This window comes from Patiria miniata, unplaced genomic scaffold, assembly GCF_015706575.1.
Source record: "Patiria miniata isolate m_02_andy unplaced genomic scaffold, ASM1570657v1 HiC_scaffold_24, whole genome shotgun sequence".
Taxonomy (NCBI): Eukaryota; Metazoa; Echinodermata; class Asteroidea; order Valvatida; family Asterinidae; genus Patiria; species Patiria miniata.
In genome coordinates this window covers 10,087,039-10,101,158 of record NW_024037063.1, presented here as the reverse complement: position 1 = coordinate 10,101,158, position 14,120 = coordinate 10,087,039, and the positions used below count along the sequence as shown (strand labels likewise).

The following is a 14,120-nucleotide window of genomic DNA, read 5'->3' as shown; positions in this document are numbered from 1 at the left end:
AACTTACAGAAAACTGGTTTTTCATTGACCATGAAAAGTCCAAATGTACTAATTTATATGAACATTTAGGGTTTGCATGGTGGACAGGATCAATGAATGGGAGGTTTGCGATAATATTGTGTGGCTTTGAGAAGAGAACCACACAACTCACAAAGAGGTATCATTCACATGGTGTTACCGCAAACCTACTATAGTATACTAGCTACTATATGTGTAACACACATGTATATAGCTAACTTATCCCATTGTAAGGTGGACAAATAACCTGGCTCTTTTAGGATATGAAATTTGCAGTCGAGGCAGCACAAAGAGAGGGAATATTGGTTTATGCTACGTAGCACAATGCCTGGTGTTTCGAACAGTCTGTTCTGCATGATCAATCTGTGTTTAACCTCAGATAAAGTTTTCAAAAAGAGCCACTTTCGTTTTTGAGTACTACATGTATTAACTAAATTAATCAGGACAACTATGGATAACCTCTCAATAAAGTTTAAAAAAAATACATGTGGGCCTGTTGCCTTTCAATGAATGTTCAATAGTCAAATGTAACCAATGCCTCTATATACAATGTACATCACACGATACATTTTATAGACACCACTCGTCTGACATGGCTTTGCTATTAAACAGAAGTCAGCCGAGGAGGTTTGAAACATACCAAAATTGTGCGATTACCAGATTGCATATACTTTACATCTTATGTTACTCCATTGATAGGCCTATACTTTGCAGAGATACAATTTTACATGCATTATACAAAGGCCAAAAAAAAAGAAGTTCTGCTTCCGATTACATGGCATTTGAAAAAAGGGTAGGTAGGTAGGGAATTTTTTTTCGGAATTTTTGTGTGTGTACGATCATATGGAGGTGTCTGCGTGTATACAGTAAACGGTAGTAATTCATGGTTTACAGGTTTTTTCCCCTCATTTTTCCCCAAAAAAATTAGGGTAGGGGCTGTCAAAATAGGGTAGATAGGGAAACCAGAAGCAGAACTTTTTTTGGCCTAATTGGAAGAAGACATTAGCCCTAGTCATTAACCATGGTACAGTAAAATGTATATTTAGGTAACCTACATTTATCAAGTGATTCTGCGTAACCTTTGAGTGATTTTAAATTTAGGTGAAAGGTAAAATTACAAGCAAACATGCAAGTCAATCAATCTAGAACTTTGGAGCAGACAATTCAGTGTTCAGTCTTTAATACTCAATCTAATTTATCCAATTAATTTTTTTTTCTCAAAAAAACCCCCCGAAACAACAAAAAAAACCTAGTCAATTTCTCTTTTATTGTGAATGGCACCAAATACCTATTCTAACTGTGACCCATTGCTAGAATTTGTTTTCTACAAATTCTTTTTAAGTTTTTTGATATTAATAAAGACCAATATCTGGTACCAATTTCACGGCGCTGCTAAGCACACAAATTTCTGCTAACAGAGCCACTGTCTATTTCATGAAGGCCGTATAGCATATGCACAGCAAAAGGCACGCTTACTTCAGAGGAAAAATTTGCTTAACTTAGTGACATAATAATAGCAATCTCCATGCACGTGTGACCGTTATAGCACATCCACGACGTGAATGCAAACTTTGCTGCTATGCTAAGCACAACTTTTCTGCTAACTGTTAAGCAACGCCGTGAAATCGGGCCCAGATATGTCCAAAAAACCACAACATGCATGTTACTGTCAGAGACTGCAAATAGGGTGCAGATCAAATGTTGCTACCACGGATGAAAGCAAACCTTCATGTAGCAAGCAAATTATCAGATTCTGTTTTCTGATGCGAGAAATTACGTCATAATTGACCTTCCAGTTGAAAGCGGGACAAAAGCAAACAGACAGGAAAACACAGGAATAAAAATATAATGTCATCATCCAAATGACGTAAATTGGAAATAATCCAGGAGTGGATGAGAGATCCGACCGAAAGATAACCGTCTTGTTTGCGCTAAGCCTACGCTTCCAATTTATCGGAGTCATCAGATGGCATGTGCCGGATGCAGGATTTAACGCACCATTGCCAGAGCATCGATATCATTACCACCTGATGTCATGATTTTCTTTTTGTTTTTCCCCCTGGCTAAAAATATGTTTACCACATGCTCTCATTTCCATAACTTCAGGGTTGATCGAATTATGAATAAAAGGTTAATATTGCACTTGGTACATTAACAACCTGCTAAAATTATGGGTTTTTTTTATAAAGTCTAAATCGACGGTGTTTTCACGAAGTGACAAAATCCTTAATATCATGCAAAAAGGTCATTCCGAGATAATCGCCTTTGAAGTTAATCATTTTTTCAAAACACCTTTTCGACTAGTTTCTAGTTATGGATTCAGGAAATTGTTGCATTGTCAAGTAACGTATGCTTTGTTCTTTGCTGATTCAAAGTTATTTATCAGAAGTCTCTCTTAATTAAACTGTAATTCATTAATAAAGACCAATTAAAATTTTTATCAGTTCGTGAAAACAGCAAAACACAAAGGCATCACTTTTTTGTCCTATTAAGTTGTACACACTCTTCGTCACTTCGTGAAAACTAAAACGTTCTAAGAAATTGTTACATTTGTGCGTCTGACGTCAATGCAGCGCGCGCGCATCTGTTCTTTATCGACATCGTTCACGGCGCGCGCATCCACTCCCATCCTAACGCGTGTGTAGAGAAATGCATTATTCCTCTGGCCCTGCTAACGAGGTAAGTTTTTGTCAATTCGTGAAAACAGAAAAACACAGATTTCAGGTATTTTGTCAAATGTTTGTTTACGATAATCACAAAAGTAAACAATATTTCGCTTTGAAACTCGGCCAAATTCTTCTTTTTGTCACATGCAATAAATTGGCCGGCAAAACTCAAAATCGAAAATTTGAAGGTTTTGGTCACTTCGTGAAAACATCGTTGATATGAGCAAAACCGGGATGTTTCAGAAAATGGGGAAAAACTCTTCATAAGTTCCAATAACCTCAAGGTTCATCAAATTATGAATAATAGGTTCATAGTATTGCACTTGGTCCATTATTAATATATTACTGAATTACTGAAGTATGTTATGAGCAAAACCGGGACATGTCAGTAAGTGGGAAAAAATACTCTTCAAAATGGAAGAAAAATAGAAAATGTATGTAAATCATAACATTTTAAGAAATTTAAGGTAACTGACACACAGCTCCTCTAGACCAATAACATTATTTGTTTTTTTAAATTACACATAGTCACTCAAGACCAATGAAATTCCAGCATTTTTTTTACACACATGATTCTTAAAGATGAATGGAATTACAATAGTTTTTACAAGTGATCCTTTAAAACCAATAAAATTATAGTATTTTTTACATGTGATCCCTCTAGACCAATGAAATTTACAGTATTTCCTCAAAGCACTCCTCCTATAGACAATGAGGTTACACATGAGGTTTTTAACATGTGTATGATCTTTCTAAACAATGAAATCACAGATTTTTTTTTACGCTTGACACTTCTAGACCAATGAAAATACATAATTTTTGAAGAGTGTATTTCCAAAATGCGATATTTCTATTTGAAAAAAGTGAAAAATTTGCACGGCTATGAAACATTACGGAATAAAAATGATATAACAGCTGTTTCTAAAGCTCCCTTTTCGATTTATTGTATTCTTAAATTTTGTTGAACAAATGAAGAGTTTGTTGAACTGTGTAGGAATAGTTTATTTCCAAAATGCTACATATCCATTTGAAAAAGGTGGAAATTATGCACAGATATAAAGAATAAAAACAGTATAACAGCTGTTTTTAAACTTCATTTCTCACTTTATTGTATTCGAAATTGCTTTTGGGCGGCCAGGAGAGAGCAGGCTTCTAAAAGGGAACACAGTTAGAGTACATATCCTGTTTTGAAAACAAACTCTTCCTATTACAGCTGTTGAAACTGACTTTGGACAACCAGGAGAAAGTATATTCTATAAATTAACAAAACGGCCTTTATTGCGTTTTGGAAATCAACTCCTCACTTCTAGAACAATGAAAGCAAGCATTCCACACATGAAATCGCAAAGAAAGACTTACCTGAAGGAAGGGCGACACCAACTTGCCGTAGATCTTGAGAAGCGAGACGTTTGCGACAGTGTCGATGATTCCCATGAAGATGCCCATGATGGCCATGTCCATGATGAGTAGGTACAGGTGATTGCACAGTGGGATGAGGGCGATGTTTGCCGATATCATGATGGTGGATAGGAAGAGGAGGGGGTCTGGGCTAAACCTGAGGCGAGAAAAATGGAGGACGAGAACAGAATACTCGGTCAGCTGAAGCTTCACTGAAAGCAAGGGCACCATGAACTGTGGACTCATAATGAAAAGTTGATATACACATGTAGGCAAACGAACATAAGCTCAAGTACGTGGTGCGCTGCATACACACACTACAGAACATACATTACACAACAGGCGCGCACATTTATATACAATGTATATAATACACGCGCGCACGTGTGTGGGTGGCTAACCGTGGGCTAACTAATCAAAACACTGACTGACTATATTTTTTTCAAGCCAAAATGGTCGTCGGAATTTATTGTCCAATTAGCATGCTTCTTATATCAGCGTTTAGAGAATTTCATCAACTTTACAAATGACGACATCCCAAGGTTGCTGACCTTTTCGTTTTGACGCTGTGGTAAAAAACACTTGGACATGCATGCTAAAAAACTAGATGTGCACTATTGAATAGGAGCGCAAAGCGTGGATGTGTTTTTCAAACTAAAATTGTCTTTATTGGCCGAGCACTGTCAATGACAAATTTCATCCCTTTAGAAAGCTGAAGATGTCTTCTTTCATGTTCTGATCACCCCAGATTTGTACGTTTCCAAGTTTTAAAGATATGCCTGTTTTGGTCCCTCAACAACGCACGCGCACACATACTGAGCGTGTAACACGAAGTGTTGCGATGAGCAAATGTCCGAAACTGTTCATTATGTCTAGAACACTTGTTTTTCAAAGGAGGGGAGAAGGATCATTCTATAAATTTTGAGTTCAAATTTGTTTATATCCTCATTACATCTGATGTGTCTGATGTGCGAGGCGTTCAGGCAAAATGAGATGGAATTGGGTACAGGCCGCAGTGAAAAAAATACAACAAAGAAAAAAAACGAATGAGGTGATTTTTTTCCCCGATTTTCAGATATATTGATATTTGTAATCCTTGATACTGTATGTCTGCTACACAAAATTTAAAGAAATAGTATACAAATTGTGGTCTAAAAGTGTTTTTAAGGAAAACCAATTTGCAATCTTTCATTTTCACGATTTAATAAAAGCCTTTTTCTCAGTACTTCACTTTTAAGACATTCAATTCAGTTGCATATCAATTCCTTTTCGCTCCTTTTCAATGCACCACACGACCGCTCGAACATCCCCCATTGGAACAATACATGGAATCAGCGGGGTATTTTCAGTTTTTATGTCATAACTAGAAAATGCGGTCAAAGTTTTCATCGTTAATCGAGTATTACGAAGACTATATTATATGCTTCCAGTTAATGTGATTTATATTAGAAAAGAAGCCGATTAAACTCCGTCATTTTTGGGATAAACTTCACGGCTCTCCCCAGTTTTTGGTTCAAATGTGTGTGTAAAGTCGCTTTTTCGCCGAGTTTATGCTGCACTGACCATCTTCAACTCGCCATTATTTCCGCTAGCGCCCTCCTTTGACTTTGTTAATCGCACAGTAGACTTGGTGATTCATGAGCTCACTGTCAATGTAAAATTCATCATGATTGGGCAATGTTAACCCCGGTCCAAAATGAGACAAAGAATATCCATCCAATAAAGTAAGCTCTTTTATCCATGGACAACTATGCACAATGCAATGGGCCACTTCCGCGCTCCTGTGTGTACATGTATATGGGGGTGTGGGGGACATTGTGTTTACACAATGCTCAAGGCCAAAGATGAGTGCAGGCATAGCAGTTTTGAGAGGAGCGTTTTCACTATGGAAGGAATTGATATATTTATTTATGTTGATGAATGCGAATTTTAAAAAGCAATAACTTGTCAACTGAATATCCATTTGAAATGCAACAAACAGTATTGTAAGGAGAGTTTTTGTTCTCTTTCCAAGAGCCTCATTTGACCTCTGCTCAGTTCTGTCTCATTTTGCCAGAACCCCTCACAAATATGATTTTGTAAATTCAGGACACAATCCTTAGGCCTATAACGCCTTCCATCTCCAAGAGTGGTTACAAAATGCATGTAAAGCAAAGTACTGCTAAACAAATACGAAAATAGTTAGAAGTCAATTTTAATGATAATCGCAAAATACACATGTCAGGTGTAGTCGTCGTCTGTTGCGCACTTGTTTTCTAATTAAATATTGCGCGTCTGATCTGTTGTCTCCAGCCAGCTCTGTCATTGGTCTCCTTGTTCAGGTCTATGCTGCCATGGGGTTTGAGGTCATTGTTAATTGTGTCTAACCATGTTCGTTTCTTCCCCCCTGCCGGTCTTTTCACTTTTCTTTGTATTTCGTCATGAGCAATCTTTGCTGGTGCGTCTTGTGGCAGCCGCAGTAGATGACCGAGCCAGCTCAATCTTCTGTTTTTGATGTTTACACTCCAGGTGTAGTACAGAACACAAAAGATGTCACACTTTTGTACCCCTAATTTATAGAATGACCGAGTAAAGCAGGGTGACCATAAGGTCATGGCCAAATTCTGCTAAATGCACTTCAAAAATCTGTCAGATTTAGCAAAAATCTGCCAAATTCCCAAGAATTACATTATAAACAATCTATAGTCACATAAAGATGTTATGAAATTGCGTAAATTTCAGGGAAAATTGCGGTTGCGTCACGACAAAGTCCGGTTCCAAGTGAACCTCAGCACCTAGACCAGGCAACCTGTCCCATTTATGCAAGGGTTTGTTTGAAAGATAGAAGCTTTTTTAAGCGAAATGTACCATTTTTTTCAAATTTGTAATGTTTTTCTGTCAAATAACCACTTTTACAGAATTCTGCCAGAAATCTGCCCAAAAAATCCATTCTGTCAAATTTTCTGTCAAACTCAATTTTTAACAAAAAATCTGTCAAAGTTAGCCGAAAATTGGCTAAAACAGTCACCATGCAGTAAAGATATACACATGTACTGAGTGTTGCGATAAAATGCCGTGCTCTGGCAACGTGATAGGAAAACTAGTACGCGATTCTTTGGCCTTGATTAAAACTCGAAAACCAAAGACGTACTATTTCAGACAGTTAACACATGCTGGAAAATGTAGACACTAAACAACACATATTGTGATCGTGAACAAAAGTTTAAACATTTAAAAATGTACATCCAAAATGAAAGTTGAGAACACAAAGTGGAACTGTGGCAGTGCTGTGGCACTGCAAACATCAGAATCACAACAGCTGTCATAGCTTAAAAGTTCACGACACAAATCGTGAAATGTTTACGTATTGTATCCTGACTACAATATATGTGTACGATTATGGGGTAGCAAGAAGTGTTGTCATGGAGTGGTTAACTAAATGTTTTTTTCATGGAAGTTTCAATTTGCAAGACAGCTGTTAAATGGAGACAAAGCCTAATGGATTGAAAAAGTGCAGAATGAAGGTTTTGAAAACCACTTAAAAATCCAGTGAAAGACATTAAAGGGAAAATACAACATTTGCAAACATCAAAAAATAAAACTACCAAATCATTTTGAAATACCTTGCTGGACTGTTAGTGAATGACAGTGTAAAGCATCCTGTAAAATCATGGCACCTGGTATACTGTCATTTTCAAGAAAAGTGGTATTTTTGTATCAATTTCCAATGCTGATCGGCCGATCAGCGTTGAAAAAAACTGGTTTTTTTTCAAATACTGGCCCCAGTTGACCATTGCACTTGTTTGCAATCGATTACACACCTATGAACGGGTACAAGCCAGCTAGACTGGTTCCCTGACCTAACAATTCCCCAATATATGTAAACTGCTCTGTTTCTTCTTAAATGGAGTCGGGGAACCAGACTACAGGAAAATGATTGTTTTTCTTGGTTTTTATAGCATTTTCGAACCCAAAACCTCAAAAAAGTCAGTGTAACTATATTTGCTATATATTTCCAACCCCCCAATTCCATCCATTTCTGAAAATTACAGCAAAAGCAAATGATGTATATTCCCTTTAAAGCCGGAGTCCATCATTTGCAGCTATCCAAAAAAGTAACTGGCGTAACTATTGTTGAAAAACATACTGGTTGAAAGATAGTAAGGGGACTAAACTCCCTGTGAAATTATTCTTTCTGGCAAGCTCTCATTTTGAAGAAATCAATGAAAGAAGGCATTTCCAACGGTGCGTCTTAAGAAGCACCGTAGGAAAATTTAAATTAGTAGTTCGTTTTGTTATTCATGTTATTCGGCGCAGTGCAGGCAAGCATTGGCATGACGCACAGGTCCGCGCGGTTGCTATAATTCGTCGGATCAGTGCGCGACATCGCGTTAAGTTGCAATTCAAAACAATTCAAAACATGATTTGGCAACTTTTGATTTGAAATTGAGATCCTAGAATGCTGTTTTTCTCGGAATATACAGCTAAAGCTGAGCTGAAACTTCATCAGGTTAGTTGTTCAGTATCCTTCATTAGATTTTGAACACTTTTGTTGCTTCGAACGAACAAAATGCACAAATTACAAATGATGGACTATGTCTTTAAATCAAATGGAGTCTGTGCATATTCAATGTTCTCTTTACAACAGTAACCAAAGCTTTTTAATCAATTTAAAAAGATAGACAAAAAAGATTTCTCTGCATTCATTTACATAAGTATTATACATTTATCAATTATTCCAAAAGGGTCCAGGGCCCCAGTGCATATCGACAGGCAAGTTATATTCGTCTATCTGAGTTATCTTTACTGTTTGTTGCTTTGTTTGCTTTGGTTATCAACATCATTTCTGGTATTGATCGGTCACATATGGTGTATGCAAATGTGCATTAATTCTGATGGCTGTCTGACAGAGATACACAGTAGTTGGTAGTTTCATTTTATATATTAGTGAGCATCTTTAGAACTCAAAGCATATTTTTTCCGGCCTTTTTATTTTTGTAAATTGTTTCTTACAGTGACTTTATACAGTCGAGTCTCGTGAATACAAACTCGTTCGGACCTAGCCAAATTGTTTGTTATATCAGAATTTTGTATTAAGAGGAACATCAGTCCCATTCATTGTGCACATCAATGCACAGTCGGGACTAAGACTTTATGTTTGTTATAAGCAGAATTTTGTATTAACAGAGTTTGTACTAACGAGATTCGACTGTATACACACACTACACATCCATACACAATAGGGCCGTCCATTTCGAATCATTTAGTATTTGATGATTCTAACATATGGCGCTGAGACTTGGGTACCTTCAAAGAAATCAGAGCAAAAATTGCGAGTCACTGTACGGGCAATGGAAAGGCTAATGATTGGGGTCACAAAGAGAGAAAGAATAAGGAACGAAGATCTTAGAAGAAAGACAGGGGTGCAAGACATAATAGTTGAGATCAAAAAGAAAAAGTGGAGTTGGGCAGGACATGTCATGAGAAGAGACAACCACAGTTGGACCCTGAAAGTAACGGATTGGACGCCATTATCACTGAAGAGGCGAAGAGGAAGACAGCCTAAGAGATGGCGAGATGAAATCTCTGATTTCATAGGGAAGAAATGGAAACAACTGGCAAGGGACCGAAAAGCATGGAAAGTTAGTGGAGAGGCCTTCATCCAGCAGTGGATTGAATTAGGCTAATGATGATGATGATGATGATTGAAAACTGCCTTTGACTGAATATTCAAATATTCAAATAACCTGGCCAATGAAGTTTTACTTGCTCTATGCTTGCGTCTGCTGCAACTGCGTGCGTGCCACACCGGTCAAAAGTTGCATGCACAGTGCGCCAGTTAAAATCATTTGCATGCTAAATGTTTTAAGTAAGTATTTTTTAACTGTCATCTGGTCATGGGCTTTAAACCTGCTAAAAGGACAGGAACAATGAACTGCCATCGACAAAAAAAGTGGAATCTGACAATAAAACTCCACAACTTTTCATTAAAAATAACATTACAGTCATGTGTGTACAAATTGTACATGCACACTTTTTTTTCTTCTCTCGAACATTCGAACCAGTAATGAGTTATTTGAATATTAGGTTCATGATAAAATATTCTAATATTCGGCATATTCAGTATATATTCAAGACAGCCCTAATACGCACGTCAACAATCTGGGCAAACCGATTTGTCTTTCCCCTTAAAACACAGCCTAACGCTCAAATCCTCTGCCCAATGTACTGCCGCAAGCCACCAATGACAAACAAAGCCCAGCCTATACTTACGGCGTATTACCATTTAATTAGGTTAATACAGCCTCCAAATCCCCATGCCTCCAATTTTTTCCCCGTCGTTATGGCAAGGGAGAACTCACTAGCTAACATCGGGCTCAGAGAGAATGCTGACAGGGGGGAAAAAACTCCGGAACAAGAAACAAGAAATTGAAGATGATAGAAAGATGAACGGTGCCCTGGGAGCGACTGGGATGTCAGCTGCGCCTGAAGGATCATTTCTGGCGCGTTATTGGCGGTCTCCCTAGCGACCTAAACAGTCTGTGTCAAACGCGAGGACTGCAAAGGCGAAAGAGAACGTGAAGAAGTAAGATAAATACACCGCATCTATCACAGAGATGAGAGCTAGCGATACTAGTCTCCTCGAGAGGACAAAGGAGGGGGAATGTATCCAGGGACAGGGTGGGTGGGAAAGTAGGGGGAACAGGTTTCTTTATTATATTGGCGCAGCTGACATCTGCTTTTGATGAAATTGGAGATTCTAAAAAAAAATGACCCGATTCTACGTAAAATAAAGGTGCATCTTTTAAAAAAAACCTGTACATTCTGAGATTCTCTTTCTTTTCTTAAATGACAGCACTGGCCTGAATACCAACTCTTCAATTGTATAGTGTATATAGGCCTACATGTACATGTACATTACATAAACCTAAAGTTTACAGGTACGGTACCTGTACTGAGTGTATTCAAAATATTTTTAAAAGCCCAGTAATACTTTTATAAAAAAAAAAATAACATCACACTTGTTCCTATATTTTATGTTATTTCACAGATGTACGTGTTTTATCTTTGAATGAAAATACAAATATAAACATTTTGGCTCTGTACAAAATGTAGGTAGTTAAATTTTCTATTTTTAAAATAATTGTATTTTTTTTGTTTAATTTTTTTTGGGAGGGGGAAAACTGACCTTCCAGAGTGTTTTAAAAAGGTGGGGAAAAAAACCATTAGAATGATCGAGTCACTGATCGATCACAACCATGATCCCTAAAAAATTCAGTGATCCGTCAAACCAACTGAATTGTCAAATTTGTAGGAAAAACCATACCAGCAACTTTGCAGTTATAATTAATGATCATTGTCTGATCACCTTGCACACAAAGAACTGTCTGGAAATGCATGATACACAAATGGCAAAAGGTAAATATGACAACCAATTAAGGTTTCAGAAGTACTGGCCATGACTGAACAAAATTTGTCTCACAAACGATAAGTCCTTTTCAAAATGAATACGGTTAAGGCCCTGTCACACTGTCACGTCCACGCATGGACCAAGAAAATTTACTAAAACGCGGTGGGAACGCAGATGACGGCGTGAGGACTCATTGATACTAGTTGAGGACTTCGGAGGAACTCTAAGGACTTCGCTGAACGCCAAACTGCCACGTTCGTTTTGAACATGCACAAAACAAACGCCGCGCCTTGGCGTTTAGACAAGAACGCGGTTAGGACTCTGCGCGGGCATGTGATGAAATGATTGATATGTGTCAGTGTGACACACAACATGTAAGTCTATTCTACACATGTTGATGTATAATGACCCATAGCATTTTTTAAAAGCTTAAGTTTATGCTTGAAGCAAAGAAATCATTAACCCTTTCATGCCCACATTGTTTATTGACTTGGCTCTCCCCAGGACCAAATTGTTTGCTCAGTCATGCGGAAATCACTAGAGCGTGAAAAAAATGAGCACGAGTTGAAAACTCACTTTTTTCAACCCAGATTTTCACTGCCAAGGAGTGATTAAAATCATAGGTGTTGTGTGTAAAGTTTGTTCCTTGAACCTTACTCTTTTATGTGATGTAAAAATGAAGTCCATACGTGCAAATATAAGAAAGTTATGCCTTTTTGTTCATCTGGTCCCAATTATCAAACTGCAAGCCATTTCACCACATGACCCAATGGCACTCCATACCTCAAATTGTGTGTGGATACTTCTGAAGCACTTTTCTCATTTTTTTGTAATGGTAACACTATAAATAAACCACACCATTAGAAAGATCCGAAAACACTCTTTCAGCTGGTATATAGTTGATGTATGGGCGGCCAAACATAACAACATGCTGCCTTTCTGAAAAGTAGTGAATATATCTGTGCTGAGGGTGTTTTGTGTGTGGTTTCCTGGTGGACTAAAGTCGCCCATGGGAACCAGCAGGGGGGTACTTCTTGTCGACAAAAGTCGCCCATGGGAAGGAAAGGGTTAACAACCATAACAGAAGGGCAGTACAAAGCGATTATAGAAAACTGTCCCTTTTTTGTGAGTGTCCGCAGACCTTTAAATTTAGATTAAAGCTACGCTTGATGCAATTGCTTCAAATTCATTTCATGCAAGAGTCAATTGTTCAACACCGTATAACTCCGGAAAGTTTTGTTAAGAAAAGGTCAGTCGGAGATCTAATGACTGGCCAGCTCGGGGAGGAAATCAGACACTGCAAAATCAGCTTTGCATTATTCAAGAATTAATCAAGGTTGCCGCGAGGTGGGAATAGATGGATGTAATCATGCGGATTGGATGAGCATCTATCAGGTGTTTTGATCGGCACAGGTGATCGTGTCTTGAGAAAGTGATGACACCAATGTCATGCATCACAAAAAGTCTCAAAGTGAAGATGGGTCCACTGGGTTTGTGACAATAATTTGGAAATACGGTTATTTGATAAAGGAATGGCAATTATTTGGTTATTCGGCTATTTGGTAATAGATTGTTTCCTTGGTTTGATCAGTAACATTTTTCATTTCGTTGAAAAACCACTGTTTGAAAAAGACAGCTTCTTTTAACGATGCACAAGAGCACACAATTCAAAAAAATGCTCAAGACAAGAAACTCAGGAAATATGAGTGTGCTGGCCGAGGGTGATGGCTTCAACCCACCTGGCTTGAGGTCGAGTGAAAAGTAATCCCGCGCCTCATTCCGTTCTTGTCAAAATAATCCCGGCGTGAACGGGTTAACTACACGAAGACAAAGGAATGTCCACACACTGTAAGGTACATGTACATGATCTGATATACCGTGCCCTCTGGAGACATGCACACAATAGGGAACAAAAGATTGTATACGTCTCCACAGGGCAATTTCTATAGATGAATACGTCTCCACAAGGTTTTCACAAAATAGATATATGGATTTTACTCAAAAACTAGGAGTTTCCAAGGTGGGTTGATCCGTCGCAAATGGAAAAGTTTTGGAAAAGTTTTAGAAAAGGGATATTAAGTTCAAATTTCAGCCAAGGAAATTAATTCTGCATGGTTAAAATAAGAGCATTTTCAAACTTCACTTTCAAACTCGAAAACTTTACTACACGAGAACAAAGAAATGTCTCCACAAGAATACAAATTTCAGGACTGTATGTGTGTATGTGTGTGACAAGATGTTTATGGGTTGCTCGCTCGCAAAGCGGATGATCACCCGAGATGCAGGTGACTCACCCACACAGAAGACGACAGGCGGCGAAGCCACAACCCCTGCAAAGCAGGCGAGGCAAAGCCTTGTACAAATAAATGAGCTATATTTTCATTTAATCAAAACTGTAACCTAGAAGAGCACCATTAATAACAATTACTTGATCATCTCTTTCATTTCTCTTTTGCAGGTTTTTGTCTGCTGTTCGTCTGCAACCATGGCAACTGCACAAAAAAAAGAGGGATTTTTAAAATGCAGAATTAAATATACATGTAGATGCACACATGACCATCGCGTGGAATTTGCCGCAACTCCCTGGGAATTTTGATGCATTGTACAAAGCTTCCTGAAACTTTACTTGATAAATTGATAAGTCAGGT

The 14,120-nt window shown here is 38.0% G+C and overlaps 1 protein-coding gene across 1 annotated transcript in view; it reads right to left on the bottom strand.

Moving 5' to 3' along the window:
* LOC119732151 (major facilitator superfamily domain-containing protein 4A-like) overlaps positions 1–14,120 on the bottom strand; it is a 60,319-nt gene that overhangs the window by 24,270 nt on the left and 21,929 nt on the right. Inside the window, 1 exon segment of the mRNA XM_038205560.1 lies at positions 4,044–4,239. Coding sequence (XP_038061488.1) covers positions 4,044–4,239 — 196 coding nt within the window.